Source organism: Periplaneta americana, chromosome 12 (assembly GCF_040183065.1).
Source record: "Periplaneta americana isolate PAMFEO1 chromosome 12, P.americana_PAMFEO1_priV1, whole genome shotgun sequence".
Classification (NCBI taxonomy): domain Eukaryota; kingdom Metazoa; phylum Arthropoda; class Insecta; order Blattodea; family Blattidae; genus Periplaneta; species Periplaneta americana.
Window position 1 is genome coordinate 164,825,520 of NC_091128.1, and position 22,467 is coordinate 164,847,986.

Consider the following 22,467-nt stretch of genomic DNA (forward strand, 5'->3'; position numbering starts at 1 on the left):
TCGTGGGACCGAGGCTGAGGGACTGCGGTAGAAAGGTAAAGGGATCATATAGGCCTTAGGGCACGTACAAGTTGGAGCGACGATAAACGATAAAAGAAGCAGCGATGCTATATCAGAGAGAATTGAAGCATGCATTGTCATTGAGGTGTGCATATTGGAGTAACGATAAAAGCGAAGATACACGATAAAAGCGACGAAAAAGATAAGTTCCATTTTCTTCGCTCTTGTCGTTCATATAATCTCTGATTAAGATAATATTGATCTGTATAATGACCGGTGGTTATCAATATATCCGAATATTAATAGATTTATTATTACTTCGGCATATTAAATTAATTGTTGTAGATATTGGCAAATTGATCAGTTGTGTATTTATTCGTGATACATTATCGATCACAATAACCAATCACAGCACAACGAATTTATACTACCTTTGGGATGAGAAACGGGTTCAATTTTGTACGTATTTAAGTTATATTAAACTTGAGCCTAGCAGCTGATATTTCCTTTATATCTTCTTTCATTAAGTGGATATATAGAATATCTTCTACTGATAAATCAAAATGTTCGCTTCCCGCGTCCTCGTTGCTCCGATATGAACACTTGATTCTTTGATAATACCAAAGCGTCGCTAGCTCATTTCTTTTATCGTTTATCGTTCTTCCAACGTGTACCTACCCTTAGGGGAGTTCGGAGGCGGTGCACGGGAGGCCTTAGGGCATGGACACCATTTCATCCCAGGTGGTATAGTGAGCCCACCCGAGCGGCCTGTGTGCCAGGCCCAGTTCGTGCCCTCCCCTGAAGAGGGACTAAAATAGATAATAGATGGTCATCAGATCATAGACGACATTAAGGTACATGGATAATATGAGGAAACGAAGAGTACCGGTAAGGCAGATAATAGGAAAGATTGGAGAAAGCCGGATTTGCAGTGAAAGACCTGCCCTTGGGCAGAACACTAAATGAAATGAATGGTCCTTGCACGCATGTGATCTGAAGTGGGATACGAAATAATCTTCTGCTTGCTTCTCGTCATTTGATGACGATAACGCGAAAGGGATAATACTTTTATCACCTACTGCCTGAAGTGTAAACTGTAACCTGAGAGATAGAAACATAAACACTCTGCAATACACTCGAATGCACCCGTTTTTATACTGTGACTGATCACAGAATTCACAGAGATAACCGTCAAGTGGTTATGACGTGATCTACCAAGTCCATCTTGGATGTGGTAGGCCTACGTTGCGCTATGACCGTTTGCCCATGTCCTATTATATTGAGATAATTACTATTTTTCATTGGAATAGTGTACTTGGAAGAAAATTATGTGTAGAAGTTTAATTGTATAGTTTCGAAAATACATTGCATCCAGGTATATACTGTACGTATTTTGATGTCGTTTCGTCGCAAAGCCACTTACCAAGAAATCACTCTAGGTTAGGTTAGGTGGTTTTTGAATGTGCAAGGTTTCTTTTCGTTAATTACATACCAGTGTTTATATAGCATTAAGAGTGAAGAGCGCACAGTGTGTATGATAAAAGAATTTACGTTTGGAATTTGTTTTTATATATTTATATACATATCGAATAATTTACATAAAGAAAATATCGAGAAGGCCTAATATAGGCTAGTAAAAGGATGGGAGATGTTGCATTTCTTTGAATCTGTTGCTTTCAGTTTTTGTAATGTAATAACGTGACAAAGACAGTAGGAAGTTATGAAGGGATGTTCATTAGAATATGGAAGGTCCCGGGTTGAATTCCGAGTGATTGGATTTTTCTCATTGCCGAAAGTTCCAGAACAGCTCCGACTCTATTTAGTCTTGTGTCGAATTGAATATCGTGTCTTTCACGGGGCTAAAAGTACATACATACACTCAATCGCTTTCACCTTCACCTTGACGGGATATTAAAAGCCTGAACTAACCTAAGTGCATCTGTGTCTTCCAAAATCGGCGGAAGTCGCTCAACGCTCGTTTAACCCTTACATACATCAAACAAGAATGAACATGTCAAATATTTAAATAAAACAAATATAAATTAAAGAATTTACCCCCATATGAGCAAAGGCTTGTGATAGGGAGTTCAAAACTGCACTGTAGATAAGAAGAAAGAAGAAGACAATAAACAATATAAGCAATATAATAGCACATGTTACAAAAACAAGAGCCTATATGATAAAGAACAATCACAACTGAAAACGTTTAGGGCCTATAACCAATATTCACAAGTATATAAGCCTAATATTTAACAATGAATTATCTAACCCTATGTTAAGTTCCCTTAATAATTTCTTTAATTTTAAGTTTAAATTTAATCGTACTTATGTTAGCTAAAACAGGGTACTGAGAAATTAATTTGTTGTAAAGTTTTAAGCCATAGTTGAAGCCATGTTTCTACCAGCAGCCATTGAACTTTTGGATAGCCTATGTTGCAATTATTTATTTAGATGCATTAACAGTGTTTGGTATCTTTGCAGGTTGTATACAAGATGAAACATGGGTCCCAAGTTTGCATACTTCACGAAGTTTCTGGTGGCTGTTTTAGGGCTTGTTTTCTACTGTGAATTCCTCATCTACTACATCGTCCTACTTCAGGTGGGTGTGGAGATCAGATTGACTTGTTTTTGCAGTAAAATAATTTCAAGTTGCGTGGAACACACTTAATACATGATTTGTTATTTTTGATAGGAAAATAAATGTACAGTAGAATGCCAGTAATCATAATCATAAACTTATCATTATACGAGGGCTATTCAGAAATCAACTTCCGATTGGCTACAAAAAAAAACACAAACAATGTTACAAACTATTTATTTCCTGGAAAACGTTTCTGGATAGTGACACTATTTTTCAACATAGTCGCCATATAAATTCAAGTACTTGTCATAGCTTGGGACTAGCTTGTGTATTCCTTCTTCATAAAAAGGACACTGCGTGTGTACTCAGCCAGGTTTTCACTCCGTCCATGAGCTCCTCATTGTCATTGAAGTGCTGAGTGGCTAACCAGTTCTTCATCTTGGGAGAGAGGTGGTAGTTGCTCGGTGCCAAGTCTGGACTGTAGGGGGGGATGTTCGAAAATGTACTCAGCCAGGTTTTCACTCCGTCCATGAGCTCCTCATTGTCATTGAAGTGCTGAGTGGCTAACCAGTTATTCATCTTGGGAAAGAGGTGGTAGTCGCTTGGCGCCAAGTCTGGACTGTAGGGGGAATGTTCGAAAGTGTACTCAGCCAGGTTTTCACTCCGTCCATGAGCTCCTCGTCATTGAAGCACTGAGTGACTAACCAGTTCTTCATCTTGGGAAAGAGGTGGTAGTCGCTCGGCGCCAAGTCTGGACCGTAGGGAGGATGTTCGAAAGTTTCTCATGTGTACTTGTCCAATAAAGCCTTTGTGCGAGCAGCAGTATGGGGCCTCACATTGTCATGGAGAAGAATGACACTCTTGGAGAGCAATCCGCGGCATTTGTTTTGGATTCCTCTCCGAAGCTTCTTTAGCGTTTCACAATAAACATCTGCTGTTATTTTGATCCCAGACACCATAAATGTCGACCTGGTTGGCAAGTTGGTATAGCGCTGGCCTTCTATGCCCAAGGTTGCGGGTTCGAACCCGGGCCAGGTCGATGGCATTTAAGTGTGCTTAAATGCGACAGGCTCATGCCAGTAGATTTACTGGCATGTAAAAGAACTCCTGCGGGACAAAATTCCGGCACATCCGGCGACGCTGATATAACCTCGGCAGTTGCGAGCGTCGTTAAATAAAAAAACATAAAAAAGACACCATAAACTCTGTCAACAATACTCCTTTTTGATCCCAAAAATCTGCAGCCATCATCTTTCGGTTCGACAATGTTTATTTGAATTTTTTTGGTTTGTTTGGGGATTTTTTTATTTTTTTTTATTTATTGAGTATGCCCCAATGAGTATAACTCATATGTAGGGGCTATACAGGAACACATACATATGTTGTACAATGTAATTGAAAAGTCATGAAACTACTGTCTGTGAAAACAAACAATAACACAAGAATTTATCAAAGAAAGAAAGCAAAATAAGAAATAATAATAAGATGACATAAAGTTTTGGGCAGAAAGAAGAAAAAGTTTGAAACCATGATATAAATAAATCAACTGAGAATTAAAATAAATAATCTTCCCAAAAACGTATTTTTAAAACAATTCTTAAAACACCGGCAATATGGTAAAATTCTATATTCTAAAGAAAGTTGGTTAAAAGTTGTTGTTAAAAATGTCCTTTCGTTCCATAAGTTACTGAGCTGTGCTGAGAAAAAAATATATTGTCTTTTTGTCTTGTTAAATAAGTATGTATATCTTTATTAAACTGAAATATAATATTACTATGTATTAAATTGTTAATAACTTTGTACATGAAAATGGCAGCACCTAATTTGATAATTGATTCAACTGGTAGAACGAAAGAAAATTGATATAGATATTTAACTGGAGTCAAATAATGAAAACCCAATAAATTTGGGTGTGTAACCACTGTTTTGACTGTTTTTTGGTCACGAACTATACCCATGTCTCATCTCCCGTCACGAATCTGTCCAGAAATTGATTACCATCATTGTGTTGACGCTGAAGGAACATTAAGGCCGAGATCATTGTCTGAGCTTTATGGTGGTCAGTGAGATTTTTCAGCACCCATCGTGCACAAAATTTGTGGAAACCTAACCTTGCCGTAACAATTTCATAGAGACTTGTCCTTGAAATTTGTGGGAAATTTTCAGAGAGTTCGGAAATTGTGAAACGCACAGTTTGTTTGTGTCCTAGCCATCATGACCCTGTTTACAAGTTTGTTGCCACTTTAATTTTGGTGTCAAAAACTATGGATATCAACTGTGGGCCACTCAGAAACTTCACCTTAAACTGCTTTGCAAATGGGAATCTTCCTCCTCATCTGAAATTTTCGGCAGTTTCATAATCTGCTTCTAATTAAATCTGTCTGGAGTGGTTTTTAGGGTTTAAGGGGAGAGGATGGTATTTTTTGGTGAAAAATGAGTAAATTAAAAAAAATTCTTTAAAATAGTCTGTGATATGTGTGGAATGCGTAGCATAACATTTTGTGGGTATTTGTGCCCTTATCGGATGTTGAGTCGCCATTTTTAAACTTCCTGCGTTATGGATTTTTAAATCGTCCACTTTTATTGTTGTTTCCGGTAAATTAAATTTTCAAAAAAATTTTTTTTCTGTAAAATACCCTTTGATATGTGTGGAAATGCATTACATAACATTTTGTGGGTATTTGTGCCCTTATCGGATGTTGAGACGTCATTTTTAAACTTCCTGAGCTATGGATTCTTAAATCACATGCCTGCTTTTATCGGTTTCCGGTAACTTAATTTTTTTTTGCTACATTGCCAGACAAAAATGGATATAATTTTTGAAGTATTGAAGATACATGCATGAAATTTAGAACACACATTCTTTAGATTATTGAGAAACCTGTCTCTATAACAGAATTTTGTTAATTGATTTCATTTTAAAAATACGTCCGTTTGTTTGCAAGAAAGGAAATCAGAAAATTGTTATTAAATTTTAATTGTTTACGGTATTTTACAAACGTAGGGACTAATATCAAAATTCTGTTACAGACAGTTTGTAGAACATGCTTTTGCAAATAGCTACATTACAAAAAACTGTTTGAATCTATCTTTAAAAACGGTTTAGATATATCGGTTTTAGTACAGTCCTGTATTGGGTATATTTTTTTCAAATTTGAGCACCCAAATAATTTTTTTTTTTTTCAAAATATTTTTATTTGGTTGAGTTGCCACAGCTATGAGCTCTCTACATACAAAAAATTAATATTTTACACCAAATAGGAAAAAAGTTAAAAAAAATACCATCCTCTCCCCTTAAGCTGCAGTTTTTACTGTCACCTTTTTTAAGTAGTCACTAGACAGTCTAAGCATTTTGCTAATCCAAACAAGCATTGGTACCAGTTAGTTTGGTTAACCAGACACCTTTTGTGTATATCGTCGTTGTTCCTGCAATAACTCCTATGTGCAAAATATACAATTTTTCAATAGGAGGAAAAAAACATTAATTCATCCTATGACAGCCGTACATAGGGGATTGTGAATTCTTACATTTTCGAAAAAAAGAAATATAATTACATATAGGAGATTTTATTATTTGCTGTATCGCTATTTAAGTTAGGCTATTTAATAGAGCAAAAATCTGAAAATCGATAAATATGTCACATAGGAGTTGTTGCAGGAATAACGATGATAGGTAAGTAACATATATTTTTTATGAATGTTTTATATGCAGTGTTGGTGGCCCCAGCTGGACCCTAGTAAGTCAGACAACACTATCAACTTAAGACAAGATGAACGACCAGTCCGGGCTCTCCTGCTAGCGGATACACATCTTTTAGGTTCACGGAAGGGTCACTGGTTTGACAAACTGAGGAGGTAAGATTTTAGTGGCTAAAGAATAGTCAATTTTTTTATTTTTGCACAATGTCATTCTTCCAGCCTCATCATCGAAGCTAGTAATGAAGCGAGAGATCTATATGTTTGATCCTGTTTTACAGTCCGCGTCACCGTTTTTGGCGTGTGAAGTAAGTAATGGGAATGTTAAGTATGATTGTTTTACCTTTGCAATAGTCAGTCTGACAATTGTGTTTGGCAAATGGCTGATGTGACGTGTATAGGAAGTGGTACCATTCTCAGCTGCACTAGCAACATGCTCACAAACTGGGTACTATACTCTAGGACACACGCCAAAAACGCTGGCGCCAGCTGTAGTAATAGAAAATAGCAAAATTGTTGTTAGAGAAGACAAGGAAGAGGAAACGTATATATTTGATCTTAGTTTTTTACTAGAGAGTATCAAGTCTTTTATCAGAGAAGGCAAGGAAGGGAGAACGTATATATTTGATTCTATTTTAGGAATAGAGAATAGCAAGATATTTATCAGAGAAGGCAAGGAAGAAAGAACATATTTTATGTTGATGCCTAAGAAGTGATTCCTCATATCTATAAATTTTTAGGTGAATAAAAGAACTGTGCAAGAGGTCAAATGACTTTATTGTCAAACGCCTGGTATTAGAAAACAACAACAACATATGTAAAAATTGTATCTGAAAATTTAATGTCTTTACAGAGAATGGCAGATGTATCGTGCTTTCCAAACAGCCATGGGGATACACAAGCCAGATGTTGTTTTTGTACTGGGTAAGTCTGTATAATATTTATGCCTTGGAGGACTTAACTTTTAAATTATAAAGATTCGAGAACTGGTATGGTAGTAGAGAGTGTCTTGCAAACTGAAGTTAGCCCAAAAGTGAGTCGTGCCTTTAAAAAGTATTAGGAACACTTCTATACACCATTCTCAAACAATAAATTAGAAAAAAAAACAATAATTTCCACTACATTGCACACAGATGAGTAATCCCTTTGGTGTTCTCATACAATTAAAAAAAAAACAATACCTTGTACTGCATTACTCACGAATGAGTAATCCCTTCAGTAGCTCTCAACAGACTGAGTTAACTACATGCGTGCAATGCCCAACAAGTGCCCTTGAACGTTTGAGCTTACGGCACTGTAGGAGGCAGTGTTTCTGTACGTCCCTTGACATTATATACAGAAGACTCTGTATAGGATTCCCAGACATATTGGAAAAAAATACGAGACACTTATCGGTTATCACTGAGTATGTTTAGTATGCGCACCCATCAAATATGCCAATCTTTCAAAGTGTGTGTGTAGTAAAGTTACTATACAAACCTTTACTAACTAATTAAAGGTAAGTAAACGAATAGTAAACAGAATTGTTAGGGAGCATATTTGCATTACGTTTAAGCTTCCTTATGTAAGTTGCTTTCAAATTGTTTTTACTAAGTTATTACAGAAATAGCTACAAAATACATCAAGATACTCACGTGACAATATTCTTATGAATGAATCCATCTTGGCCTTGCAATACTTCTCTAAAGAATGAATTTCACTTAACAATTGTTTATTTTGAAGAATCGTGTCATGCAAAGCAACACAATCCTCACTGAAGAATGATTTTACAACAAGCATTGATTTTACTGTTTTTACAGAAAATTTATTGTTCTCATCTATAAAGCGTTCATGCGAGAGAATAATCCTTCGACACACGCATTTGTTCCAGGGATGCACATAATGAACTCCACTACCCTCTTCAAATTTGAGTTCTCCTTCAGTACTTTTAAAAAAATCCACCCAGACTTCATCTAAACATTTGGTGTTGCCATCACTCGCCTTGAGAAATTAATAACTCACAATAATACTTACTTACTGGCTTTTAAGGAACCCGGAGGTTCATTGCCGCCCTCACATAAGCCCGCCATCGGTCCCTGTCCTGAGCAAGATTAATCCAGTCTCTACCATCATATCCCACCTCCCTCAGATCCATTTTAATATTATCTTCCCACTTATGTCTCGGCCTCCCCAAAGGTCTTTTTCCCTCCGGCCTCCCAACTAACACTCTATATGCATTTCTGGATTCGCCCATACGTGCTACATGTCCTGCCCATCTCAAACATCTGGATTTTATGTTCCTTATGATGTCAGGTGAAGAATACAATGCGTGCAGTTCTGCGTTGTGTAACTTTCTCCATTCTCCTGTAACTTCATCCTTCTTAGCCCCAAATATTTTCCTAAGAACCTTATTCTCAAACACCCTTAACTTATGTTCCTCTCTCAAAGTGTGGGTCCAAGTTTCACAACCATACAGAACAACCGGCAATATAACTGTTTTATAGATTCTAACTTTCAGATTTTTTGACAGAAGACTAGATGACAAAAGCTTCTCAAGTGAATAATAACAGGCATTTCCCATATTTCTTCTGCGTTTAATTTCCTCCCAAGTGTCATATATGTTTGTTACTGTTGCTCCAAGATATTTGAATTTTTCCACCTCTTTGAAAGATAAATCTCAAATTTTTATAGTTCCATTTCGTACAATATTCTGGTCACGAGACATAATCATATACTTAGTCTTTTCGGGATTTACTTCCAACTCTATCGCTTTACTTGCTTCAACTAGAATTTCCGTGTTTTCCCTAATCGTTTGTGGATTTTCCCCTAACATATTCACGTCATCTGCATAGACAAGAAGCTGATGTAACCCATTCAATCCAAACCCTCTGTGTTATCCTGAACTTTCCTAATGGCATAATCTAGAGCAAAGTTAAAAAGTAAAGGTGATATTGCATCTCCCTGCTTTAAACTCACAATAATATTGTTCTATAATAGCCATCTACAGTCACCTGCAATGATGTTTGTAATTTGTAATATAGAATAGACATAGTAATTTCTCCGTTTTTTCTCAGTTTATAACTCTAAAATACGGGATGGAAAGCTGTCCCGAAGACTTTTATCAGGACAGCGGGATGTATTAACGAAAAACGGGACGATCTCGTATTTTATGGGACGTCTGGGAACTCTAACTCTGTACTAACTACAGCCAACTCTGGCTAGTGGCAACAGGCATCTTTGTTGAACAATGATATAAGTATCCTTTATTTGTTAGAAGAAGCCCTAACTGAAGGTTACAGTGGACTACAGTAGAGCTTATGTTATCAGCATCCTGTTGGATACATGAAAAATATTGGTTGATTGATTGATTGATTGATGCATGTGTTGCAGGTGATCTGTTTGACGAGGGCTTGTGGTGCAGTGAGAAGGAATTTGCATACTATGTCAACCGGTTCAACGACTTGTTCAGAGTGCCAGCAGGCTCACAGATGTTTGTAGTTGTGGGGAATCATGATGTGGGCTTCCATTATGGGTAAGTTCTGCTTTCGCACTTGCTTCTTACTTACTGACTTTCAAGGAACCCAGAGGTTCATTGCCACCCTCACATAAGCCCATCATCGGTCCTTATCCTGAGCAAGATTAATCCATTCTCTACCATCATATCCCTCCTCATTCAAATCCATTCTTAATATTATCCTCCCATGTCTGAACCTCCCCAAAGTCTTTTTCCCTCAGGTCTCCCAGATGACACTCTACATGTATTTTTGGATTCGCCCATACATGCTACATACCCTGCCCATCTTAAACGTCTGGATTTAATGTTTCTAATTATGTCAGGTGAAGAATACAATGCGTGCAGCTCTGCGTTGTGTAACTTTCTCCATTCTCCTGTAACTTCATCCCTCTTAGCCCCAAATATTTTCCTAAAAACCTTATTCTCGAACCCCCTGAACTTATGGCACTGTAGGTACTTCAGATATGGCACTCCTATTTTACCTCCTAAATAGTGAAATTTAAGTTAATATTTCAGAGTAACTTCTTGTAAATTTTTTAAGCCAAGCCAACATATCTGCACATCTTTGACATGCATGTTACAGCTTCCTCCTTGTTAGTGGCCAAGTGCTTGGCATTAAAAACTAACCAACCACAAACTTAATTGAAGATGTTTGCTTATTGCAGTATTTTGTTACTTACAAATGGCTTTCAGAGAACCCAAGGTTCATTGCCGCCCTCACATAAGCCCGCCATTGGTCCCTATCCTGAACAAGTTTAATCCAGTTCCTAGCATCATATTGTGCCGTTTTGTTTCGGCACTCTGTGTTTCTTTCTTTCTTTTCTTTTTTTCTTCCTTATTTATGTCATTTTTCTTGTTAGTTACCCTTACTTCTCATAGATGGCATTCTATTCCGCCATTTTAGGCCTCTTCCTTTTATAAATAGCTCGTTTTCTTTCCGCCATTCATGGTCTCTTACTTCTCACGTATAAGGAGCCAATTTAAGTTATCACGTGACATGGGTATTAGATTTTCATTGCCCCTATTCACATTAATTATTAATTAGCGTCGGTTCTCCTGAGAGGGACGCTTGACGCGGTGCAGTCTGGGGTCGACGCTCGAAGAGTATGGTTGTGTGACAGCCGTGGAGAGCTGAGGGGTTTTTGTTTAGCGGCTATCTGTGATGGGATCACGGATAACCCAGTCTGGGCAGGGACATGTACTGCTGTAGCCAGGGCTTGATTGGGGATAGTGTCTTACTACATGCAGAAGCGTGGCCGAGCTGTGGTGTGGTGTGCTGTGTGATAACAGAGGCATGAGACTTGAAGAGAGACCATTGTTATTTGGTTTCGAGACTGGCCTACCAGGGATCATAACAGGTTTTTCTACATCAGTAATTGTATGTTTCTTTTGATTAGTCGAAGTATATTTGATTTCATACAGAGTATTAGGTAATTCACGAATAAGCTGGCATTCGTCAAGTGTATATTTTACATTGGTTGTGTTTGGTTTCGTATTAGTGCTTCCTGCCACATCCGACAAGTTTGGACTTGTCTAGCAAGTTACTTATACTTACAATCTGTGGGTATAGATGGTGTTACTATTGTGTGTAATGGTGAATGCCAGTTGAGTGACGATTATGGCAAGCTAGTTTCGATGCATTGGTGGAGTTATAGGTGGCTGTATTTCTACTGCATTCTTTTGTTCATTCTCCAATTGAATCGGTGAGTTGGAAAAGGGGTCAAGTCCATCATTTTTCAAAATGGCGTTTATTGGCGATACCTGACTGCTATGTCTGTACGCATTGTTTGGTATAACAAGGAGTCATGTCCCGTCCACAGAAGTGTGCATTAGATTAGTATTGAGTTGGAGAAGGGGTCATGTCCAGAGTTTTTTTGTCTCTCCTGAACAATTTACTATTCAGGACATGACCCCGTTTCCAACTCAACGATTCAATTAACGGAAGTGCTAATTAATAAATGTAAACAGATAGTTGATTATTTATGCTGAGTGTTTTCTTTTGTACCACCTCACTCATGAGACAATCGACCCTATCATATGATTGACGGCAGGCCAAAACTTTATCGTTTAAGTATTATTTTCTTATTATTTATACCAACTATTCAAGTCAAACAGAGGCCGACCGTTGCAATATCCCACCTCTCTCAAATCCATTTTAATATTATTCCGCCATGGTCCTTTTGAAATATTTGTAATTTTTATTACTACAATTATTCTTAAAAATAAGAAAGAATCGTAAACAAGGTGCTCTATAAGATACTATGCTCTTGTCACGAGACATAATCATATACTTCGCTTTTTTCGCCGTTTACTTCTAAACCTATCTCATTACTTTCTTCAAGTAAAATTCCCGTCTTTTCCCTAATAGTTTGTGGATTTTCTTCTAACATATTCAAATCATCCTCATAAACAAGCAGCTAATGTTCATTTCCAAACCCTCTCTGTTTTCCTGGACATTACTAATGGCATAATTTTACTACTTACACAGGCTTTATACGTAACATTATTAACAATCCTCATTAATATGCGTACATGAGTAAGGACTGGTGTACTGGTGTGTTAACAGGATCAGCCCATATCTACATGAACGTTTCTCATCGGCTTTTGACGCGCAGTCAGTGAGACTGGTGTCCATCAAGGGCAACCACTTCGTGCTGGTGAACAGCATGGCCATGGAAGGCGATGGCTGCTTCTTGTGCCGCCCGGCTGAGTTGCAGCTGCAGAAGATCTCCAGTGAGTCGTCTGTTGGAAGTCGCTGTTGCTACCTTGCATGCATAACTGTCCTTCATGCCTGATTTCGTGTTATTTTTATAGGGAGATTGCAGTGTACAAAGGGAGCGCGCAGATGCGACAAGGGCATGGATCTGACCCAGTATAGTCGCCCCATTTTACTGCAGGTTAGTTTATCAGTATTTGGCACCATTTTGTTACATAGTCTCACCCTGTATAAGATACAGGGTGGAAGTGAAATAGCCTTGCAGATTTTCAGAGCGAATAGCTCATGTTGTATGTAACAAAAAACTATATCATAGTGGTGGAAAGTTTATAGTCTTTTCAGAAAAAAATGTTTTTCTTAAATGTTTCACACCCTCTTATTCGGTAATTATTGCGAGTAGGATCGTGATTTTTGTCCATATCGATAAAAAATCTAATAAAGAATAATTTATCCCTCTGGCGTATTTCAATATTGTGGACGGTTTTCGTGTAAATTTAATTTTAAATCTTCAAGGTTATTTCACTTCCACCCTGTGTGTGTGTGTGTGTGTGTGTGTGTGTGTGTGTGTGTGTGTGTGTGTGTGTGTGTGTGCGTGCGTGCGTGCGTGCGCGCATTTTTATTACGTGCAAATGGTGTACTATATTTTATATTTGAATATAATAAAAATAATATTATCTAAAGTTTCATTTTACTATTTAAAGTCGGCCTGGGGGACGCAGTCGGCAGAGTGCTGGCATTCTGTGCCCGAGGTTGCGGGTTCGACCCCTGCCCAGGTCGGTGACATTTAAGTGTGTGTAAATGCGACAGGCTCATGTCAGTAGATTTATTGGCATGTAAAAGAACTCCCGCGGGACAGAATTCTGGTACATCGGCTTCACTGATTTAACCTCAGCAGTTGCGAGCCTGGTTAAATAAAACATATATATATATATTTTTTTACTCATTTAAAAATCTTCCGTTTTTTGTCCCAGCCTGTATTTTTATAAGTATTTTTGTGATAAAGTCAGAAATATTAATTAAAATTTAGGACAAGAATTGTGTACCTTGAGGTGGAATTATACGGTCACACATCGCTACTTTTGCTGCGCAACTTTTGTACTGCAGCTGCAAAAGTTGCGTGTCATGTTCACACGTAAGCCAAAAGTAGCGCGCTGCATGCTACTTTTCGTGCTGCGCAACCCGAGTGCTGCAAAAGTTGCAACTGGAGGTTGCGAGTCTGTTCACACACAAGGCGCTACTTTTGCAGCCGCAGTCATGCTGCAGGTTTCCATCTCCGTGTTGACTTCTCAATATACATTTTGTGGTTATGTTCGCATTATTAAGAAACTCATGCGAAAGCTTCCTTATCTATTATTTGCTTTTCTGTCGTATCTAGTATTCAGAAATTGACATTATTTTTACTATAAAGCTTTTAAAAACGCCTATATACTTAAATGATAACCAGCAGCATATTCACGTGATCAATGTTGGCAACCCTCCTGTTTGAAACTACACTACAGAAAATTAAAAAAGTGAATTATATCGTCAGCAATTATGCTCAGACTGTGTTGTGCATTTAATAACTGTTACAAATAATTTATTTTCATCACAGCTAACATTAAAATATATCCAAACAATAAAAGTATCATTGGCACATTTGGGTGGCAACACTGGTTGCAACCACAGAAAAAGTTTCAAGAAAACCGATATGAAAAATGCTGCGGCTGCAACCGTGAGAACCCTCTTCACACGTCGGTACTTTTAAGCTACGCGCAGCATGGAAAAGTAGCGGGCAGCAGGTTCGGCAGCCGCTACTTTTCGGGTTGCACCGTTGTTCACACGTCGCAGTACGAGAGTTGCGCAGTTTTTTGTACTGCAGCGCTGCAAAAGTAGCGACGTGTGACTGTATCTTTATTCTTGTCTTCTGCCTACAGCATTTCCCCATGTATCGAGAGTCTGATGCGGACTGCAATGAGCCTGACCAAGCCCCTGAAGACGAGAAGACACAGAAGTTTCGTGAGCGGTGGGAATGTCTCTCCAAAGAGTCTTCAGAACAGGTTTGTTTTCAGAATAGTTAGGCAACAAGTATCATGATTTACTGTCCATGTTTAGGTTAAAGCATTCTTCTCTAGAGCAAGTCTAATTCAAGTTAGTATTAAAGTTTTTTTTCTAGTCCAATATTAAGTAAGATAACTAGGGCTAGGATTTTGATGACCTATAAATAATGAAAAAAATGTCCTAAACACAACGCATTTATGATCTAAAAATCTTTCAAAAATGTTCTTAAAAATGCCCTAAAAATTGTTCTTACATAATTGGCATAGTAGGAAAGAGGTTTTGTACTACTTAATATTTAGACTAGTAACTAAATTAAATTCTACGAGTAGTACCAACATTTAAGTTTATTTAATTTTACATAATTTTTTCTAAGTGGTACACTTTAATTAATTATTTTACCTGATGCAATTTCCCTATAGCTCACCAAAGGGCCACTCTTATCCGGAATTAGCAGGTATAGAGGAGTCTATATTGAAGGGGTGGTTGGAGTGTACTACGTTAAAATGGCAATATTGTGTGTTTGCGTGCGTGCGTGCGTGCGTGCGTGTAATGCTCTGGATTTAACAATGAAGTCATCATCCTTCTTGCTTCCCAAATATTTAATGGAAGGTCCACAAATGTCCTAAGAGTTTCACAATTAGCCAGGTGCTCCATCTCCATTTCCTCTTCTCTGGTGCACAGTAAGCATTTAGGTGAATTCAGTACTCCAATACGATGGAGGTGTTTACTGAGGCAATCATGACCAGTAATCAATCTAAACATAGCCACGGGAGATTTTGGAGGTAGATCAGGAATTAGTTTTGGATCTTTGAGTGATTCTTTCCATTTTGAATTTTGATGTTTTGCCTGGCAATATTTGTGTAGAAAAACGATTAAAATATTATACAAAATAATGGGTGTTAGCCATAGGCGTAGCTCGGTCCGTTAAGGCGCTTGCCTGCCGAACCGGAGTTGCACTCGGTCGCGGGTGGTTCGACTCCCGCTTGGGCTGATAATCTGGTTTGGTTTTTTTCCGAGGTTTCTCCCAACTGTAAGACAAATGTCAGGTAATCTATGGCGAATCCTCGGCCTCATCTCGCCAAATATCATATCACTATCACCAATTCCATCGACACTAAATAACCTCGTAGTTGATACAGCGTCGTTAAATAACCAAGTAAAAAATAGAGGGTATTAATGGACAAAATATGTAGACAGATATCAAAGGAAATAAACATTATTTTATATTAATAATGTGGATTCATGGCGAAAATTAAAAGAAAATGCCTAAAAAATGTCCGAATAAAACAAGAGTTGCTCTTATGAGTTGAAACAGGCAAAAAATGCAAAAAAAATGCCCTAACAAATATGTCTTAAAACACTCAGTTTATCACATAACATATAAATACTAAAGCAGCTATATTTATGACTTAATAGAAAAAAAAATGCAATTTCATCAAAATCCTAGCCCTAAAGATAACAATATGTTTCATTTTGAATGAGGCTGTCCTTTTTTATAATGTTATCCTGACCATCCAATCAGTTTGACTCAAAATCTGTCCATTTTCCGCTGTCCTCCACAGTTGAGATCCATCTACATCATTCTAATCTTTTTCTTTAAACCTTGTCCACCCATCTGCTTTTGGTCTCTTTCCTCTTTCTATTGATTCCAGCACCTTTCTAGGTCACCATCATCTTCTGTCTTTTCCACATGATCAAACACTCTCAATCATTAGATGTAGATTCATTTTCCGGGCTGAGAGGCCGTGGTCTATTAGTTGGTTTTATACCAGACGTTTCGTCTGCAACTGCGGCAGACATCTTCAGTGGAGTGGTATCCGAGGTCGCAAGACTCTTCTCGGCGTACCTGAGGCAACCTCAGATACCACTCCACTGAAGATGTCTGCCGCAGTTGCAGACGAAACGTCTGGTATAAAACCAACTAATAGACCACAGCCTCTCAGCCCGGAAAATGAATCTACATCTATAGACTCCGGCCGTGAAAGCCTACACTGCAAGATTAATCTCAATCATTGTCCTTCCAAGGATGTCAGTATGTTCAACTCTTACTTCTTCTCTAATTTGTTCATTTTTTATTTTAGCCATTCTAGTTTTACCTATAATTCCTCTCAGAAATCTCATTCAGTATTAGGGCTATTCCATATGAAATCGATCAGTAAAAAACCTCGCATTTTTTATACTCTAATTTTTTCCCTATTTATACAAGGTCCTGAGGACAGTGCATTTTCAAAAATATACTATCGAAAGTCAAACAGTTTTCGTATTATTGAGTGACAAATTTAGCATATTTTATAAAAACAAGCCTCTTTCAGTGCTCAGAACTCTGGAACCATTTACTGCAGAACATTGAACGAGAGCTTATTTTGAAGCTGACATTTGGTAGGTTATGTTGAGAAGTAAACCTTATTTTTATTGTACACAGATAATCTGATTTTACTTACTTTTAGGCTTTTTGGCCATTTGTAAAAATGTAAAAAAATATTGAGAAAAAACCTTGTATTATTAAGAGGGATGCGGCATTGTTTGCTTAGTGGTATGGCAATAAGTTTCGAGGGTATTAAATAGATTATTTTCATACGCCTAGACTTGAACAGTGCAGTACCGCACACACTGGCCGAGAGCTGAAGATAAGCGAGCGTTGGGCGTCATTTTACTCCTGTGTTTATGAAAACCTGTGATAAAGCTAGCACAGCCATGCACTGTTAGACGACACATCACGTGTTTTTGTCTCCTGGCTTTGCTTGTCTCGGCTAGTTTCCGTCTCACAGTCAGCTGGTTAGTTCACGCTCGTACTATTTATTTTCTTTATTTGATATTTTCAATACTTTCTTATCAACATACCATCAGTAAAAAATATGTGTTTATTTGTATTTTCAATGCGGAATCTAACCATATATTTTTAAAATATTTTTCCTTGGCAAAGGCATCTTAATGAGGAAAAATCTAAATTTCTCCATTTCCATAAAAAGTAAGAAAATCTGTTTATATGTCAATATAAACTTTAATTTCTCAGCATCAAACTAAACCATGATTTTGATCATTGGGTGAAAGGGTTTCGGAGCCACAACAGTTTAAAGTTGCTAATTTTATGAAAATGCGATAAATTTACATATTTTAAATTTAAACACTATGAAGTTCTGATGCCTCAAACTTTGCACAAAGCATTGTATCACAGTTCTCTACGTACAAAAAAAGTTTCATTATATTTGAAAATTGTAAGGTCAATTTTCTCTATATTTCGGTCGATTTGAGATGGAATAGCTCATTAATAGAACTAATTTTTCTATACATCTTACTTACACAACTTTTGACACTATGAATACAATTTATGGTGATTACTAAATATACAGATACACAAAAACACACCCACAACAAATCCTCAACACACAACTGAATTTCAGAACACACACACTATTCGACTTCACACTACACAACACAAACGCACCCCCACTGGGGGGTGAAAACACAAGAAGACGCAGTACTTCAATAGTGAAGCCGAAACTAGTCAGCTAGATATTTAAAAACTTAGTTCAAATTAACATGGAAAGTAATCACCATATATCGTATTCCTAAGTAATTCTTTTCTTTTTCTTTCTTTATATTGCTTAAACTCCTCCTTTTGCACTGACTTACAAACCAAAAAACAAAATCCAAGGAGATACACTATCCTAGCTAACAAAGTACTATTGGAATGCTGTATGAAAAATAAAAGAAATCCAAAATCGAGAGCATTAGCAAACAACAATAATCCAATACAGTCTGTCCGAATGGTTATGTCGCATCCTGGTTTCTGCTAGCCTCTCTGTAAAGGCTAGTGCCTGGACTATTAGGCTCTTTCCTGAAAATATTTGCTGTACTGAATTGGAAATCTAGGTAATTATTATTAATATTATTATTATTATTATTATTATTATTATTATTATTATTATTATTATTATTATTATTATTATAAAACTGTTAACTAACTGTCGCGTGATTTCCCCCCTTTCGACGACCCTGTGACATAATCACTCGGATGGACAGTAGGGAAGGGCATATCTTTGGACCAACATTAGACTCTCAAAATGCGGGCATCCCTTCCCATGTGGTCAGCATAATGTAGGGGTACCATGGAAATGTCACAGGACAAGTATAAGAGAAAAGGCAAACACCCTGTCCCATGTAATGGAGATAAATCTCCACTCATGCTGGGAATCGAACCACAGATTGCTTGGTTGGGAAGCACACGTGCTATCCATATAAAGTTCTTATGTAATTATATTTTATAAGAAAAACATTTTATGTCTTTCCTGATGGATGTAGGAAACTAGCTGACTCATTGTCACTTTGGCTGATTATTGTTTTCAGCTGTTTGACATACTGAAGCCCCGTCTTGTGGTGACTGGGCATACACATCATGGGTGCCATCGCATACACAGGGAAGACATTCATGAATGGACTCTGCCTTCTTTCAGTTGGAGAAATAAGGATAATCCTAGCTTCATGCTTGTAAGTTTCATTCATTTAATTTATTTTCATTTGCTTTTAATTTAATTTGGTGTCAACGTGTGTACAACACAGTTATATTATGCAAAACAGTAATTGTGTTACCACACATGTAATATTATCTGAACATTATACTGTACTTACTTAATTAATTAATTAATTGATTCATTCATTTCTTCATTCCTCCATTCTTTTATTCATTCATTCATCCATTCCGTTATTCATTTCTTCACTCCTACATTCTTTTACTCATTCATTCTTTTATTCATTCATTCATTCATTCATTCATCCATTCATTAATTCCTTCTTCCATTTATTCATTCATTCTTCTATTTAGTCATTCATTCCTCCATTCATTCATCCTTCCATTGATTCATTCCTCCATTCATTGATTCATTCTTCCATTAAATAATTAATTAATTAATTCATTCATTCATTCATTTTATTTAGTAATCCATTCCTCCATTCATTGATACATTCTTCCATTCATTAATTCATTCTTACATTCATTCACTCATTCATTCATTCTATTTAGTAATCCATTCCTCCATTCATTGATTCATTCCTCCATTCATTAATTCATTAATTCATTTTATTTAGTAATCCATTCCTCCATTCATTGATTCATTCTTCCATTCATTCATTCTATTTAGTAATCCATTCCTCCATTCATTGATTAATTCTTCCATTCATTCTATTTAGTAATCCATTCCTCCATTCATTGATTCATTCTTCCATTAATTAATTAATTCATTCATTCATTCATTCTATTTAGTAATCCATTCCTCCATTCATTGATTCATTCTTCCATTAATTAATTAATTCATTCATTCTATTTAGTAATCCATTCCTCCATTCATTGATTCATTCTTCCATTCATTCTATTTAGTAATCCATTCCTCCATTCATTGATTCATTCTTCCATTAATCAATTAATTAATTCATTCATTCATTCTATTTAGTAATCCATTCCTCCATTCATTGATTCATTCTTCCATTCATTCTATTTAGTAATCCATTCCTCCATTCATTGATTAATTCTTCCATTAATTAATTAATTAATTAATTCATTCATTCATTCTATTTAGTAATCCATTCCTCCATTCATTGATTCATTCTTCCATTCATTCTATTTAGTAATCCATTCCTCCATTCATTGATTCATTCTTCCATTAATTAATTAATTAATTAATTCATTCTATTTAGTAATCCATTCCTCCATTCATTGGTTCATTCTTCCATTCATTCTATTTAGTAATCCATTCCTCCATTCATTGATTCATTCTTCCATTAATTAATTAATTCATTCATTCATTCTATTTAGTAATCCATTCCTCCATTCATTGATTCATTCTTCCATTCATTCATTCTATTTAGTAATCCATTCCTCCATTCATTCTTCCATTCATTGATTCATACTTACTTACTTACAAATGGCTTTTAAGGAACCCGAAGGTTCATTGCCGCCCTCACATAAGCCCGCCATCGGTCCCTATCCTGTGCAAGATTAATCCAGTCTCTATCATCATATCCCACCTCCCTCAAATCCATTTTAATATTATCCTCCCATCTACGTCTCAGCCTCCCTAAAGGTCTTTTTCCCTCCGGTCTCCCAACTAACACTCTATATGCATTTCTGGATTCGCCCATACGTGCCTTATTGTAGGGATTCGTAACAAGCAGTTTTTTTACGGTGATGGGTTGTTAGCCCTTTGCCCAACCCCCAAGCTGGAGGACCTCCCCTTATTGGCTGTCCACGACTGCTTATTCAATATATTCGCAGCTACCCTCCATATCTAGAGGCCGTCTCCTCTATCCGCAACCTGAGGACGCGCCATGCCGTGGTGATAGAGACCTACAATACATGACATTCATTGATTCATTCTTCCATTAATTAATTAATTCATTCAGTCATTCATTCATTCTATTTAGTAATCCATTCCTCCATCCATTCATTCACTCCATTCATTCATTTATTCATTCATTCCTCCATTCCTCAATTAATTCATTCATTCATTCCTCCATTAATTAATTAATTCTTCCATTCATTCATTCTTCCATTATTCCTACACTCACTCACTCACTCACTCACTCACTCACTCACTCACTCACTCGCTCGCGAAATAATACGAAGAAAAGAATTTATTAAAATTTTAAAATGAATTGCAGCAATACTTACTGTTTTATTTATAAAGTCTTCACAATAATGTATTTTTATGTAATATTTTCATAATTTCAGTTTTTTATGGCACATTTCATTCCACCATTTTGTCAACAAATGAGTGCAGCCATGTGTTTATCATCTAAATTGTAAGAACTGAAAATTTGTAATGAAAATGCTGCATTTACCGGAATATTTTGTACTGTAACACTGCATTAGTAGTGACCTGTGACCACACCTTCAGACACTCAATAGAAATGTCAATATCCTGATCGATTTCATCCATCCCATCTGGTCTTTCCACTCCCCATTTTCCCTCTGTTACAGCTTTTGCATTCAAATGATATTGGGAAGCCTTTTGGTGGTTGCGTTGTTGTTGCAGGCTGTCTTCTCTCCAAACAACTTCGCAATTTCCAAGTGCTACATGCCGCAGGAGTCCACAGTCCTCTGGCTGTACATGTCTGGTGCGGCACTCATAGCCTGCTGCCTGGTGCTCACGTATCGAAGGTTATGTCGACGCGCACGATGGTTCAAGACTAACTAGTAAGCAATGCTGGTATACATGTACATTCTTCTCCAGACTGATATTTATAAACGAGAGCATTTATGTGTAGTGCAAGAGTGGCTTTACAACCTGCAATTGACAGCGATGAGACAATTACAGGACATTGGGTGTACAGATTATTTTAAAAGCTCTACTGAATTTTACTTTTGTGCGAGATCGTGCATATTTGTTTGTTTTCCGCACAAAACCAATCCGCGGAAAGTCTAAAATTCCACATTCAGTATTCCCAACCTAACACACATAACAATTTCCCTCTTCTTACCGCTTAAGTGACATATTGATTTTACTGCTTTAGGCTTTTAACATATTATTTTTAGAGACGTTCAATATAGTAACAATTATAAATTGGAAACTTACCACTGCAATTTCACCTAAATTGCACTGTTAATTATTGTTTTTAAATATTTGCAAAAATTAAGTAAACTCTACAACTCCACTAAAGTTACTGCATTCGTGATGCAAGTAACATTAAGGAAGCCGTGAAAAAATCAACAAACTTGCCGATGTTATTACTGCAATATGTTATATAAATAATATTGTTAAAATATTAAAATGAAAAATAAATCATTACATAACCTTACCGTTTGTTTTAAGTTCGCATTTATAGACTGGGGGAAAAAAAAGACAGACGTAATATATCACGGCCTGCTGGAGTATAGTAAACACAGAAAACATTTTAAAGCAACATGTTGAAGATAGATATTTTTGTTTTGCAAATTTGCCGTCATTGAAC

General features: G+C 36.8%; 1 protein-coding gene across 1 annotated transcript; it reads left to right on the forward strand.

The window, feature by feature from the left end:
- The first annotated feature begins 1,238 nt into the window (after positions 1-1,238).
- Positions 1,239-21,968, forward strand: PGAP5 (Per1-like protein PGAP5). Its single transcript, XM_069842498.1, has 10 exons — positions 1,239-1,375; positions 2,482-2,599; positions 6,294-6,436; positions 7,131-7,201; positions 9,647-9,788; positions 12,337-12,503; positions 12,585-12,667; positions 14,400-14,522; positions 18,871-19,011; positions 21,552-21,968. Exons 2-10 carry the CDS (start codon positions 2,501-2,503, stop codon positions 21,711-21,713), a joined length of 1,131 nt encoding a protein of 376 aa, XP_069698599.1. The 5' UTR covers positions 1,239-1,375; positions 2,482-2,500; the 3' UTR covers positions 21,714-21,968.
- Positions 21,969-22,467: the final 499 nt, after the last annotated feature.

What these genes read in the sequence shown, in the direction of transcription:
- PGAP5 (XM_069842498.1), top strand. Translation starts at nt 2,501, where the DNA reads ATGGGTCCCAAGTTTGCATACTTCACGAAGTTTCTGGTGGCTGTTTTA. An exon ending in GCAGCTGCAGAAGATCTCCA is followed by an intron (nt 12,504 to 12,584) that starts GTGAGTCGTCTG and finishes TTATTTTTATAG; the next exon opens with GGAGATTGCAGTGTACAAAG. An exon ending in GTCGCCCCATTTTACTGCAG is followed by an intron (nt 12,668 to 14,399) that starts GTTAGTTTATCA and finishes TTCTGCCTACAG; the next exon opens with CATTTCCCCATGTATCGAGA.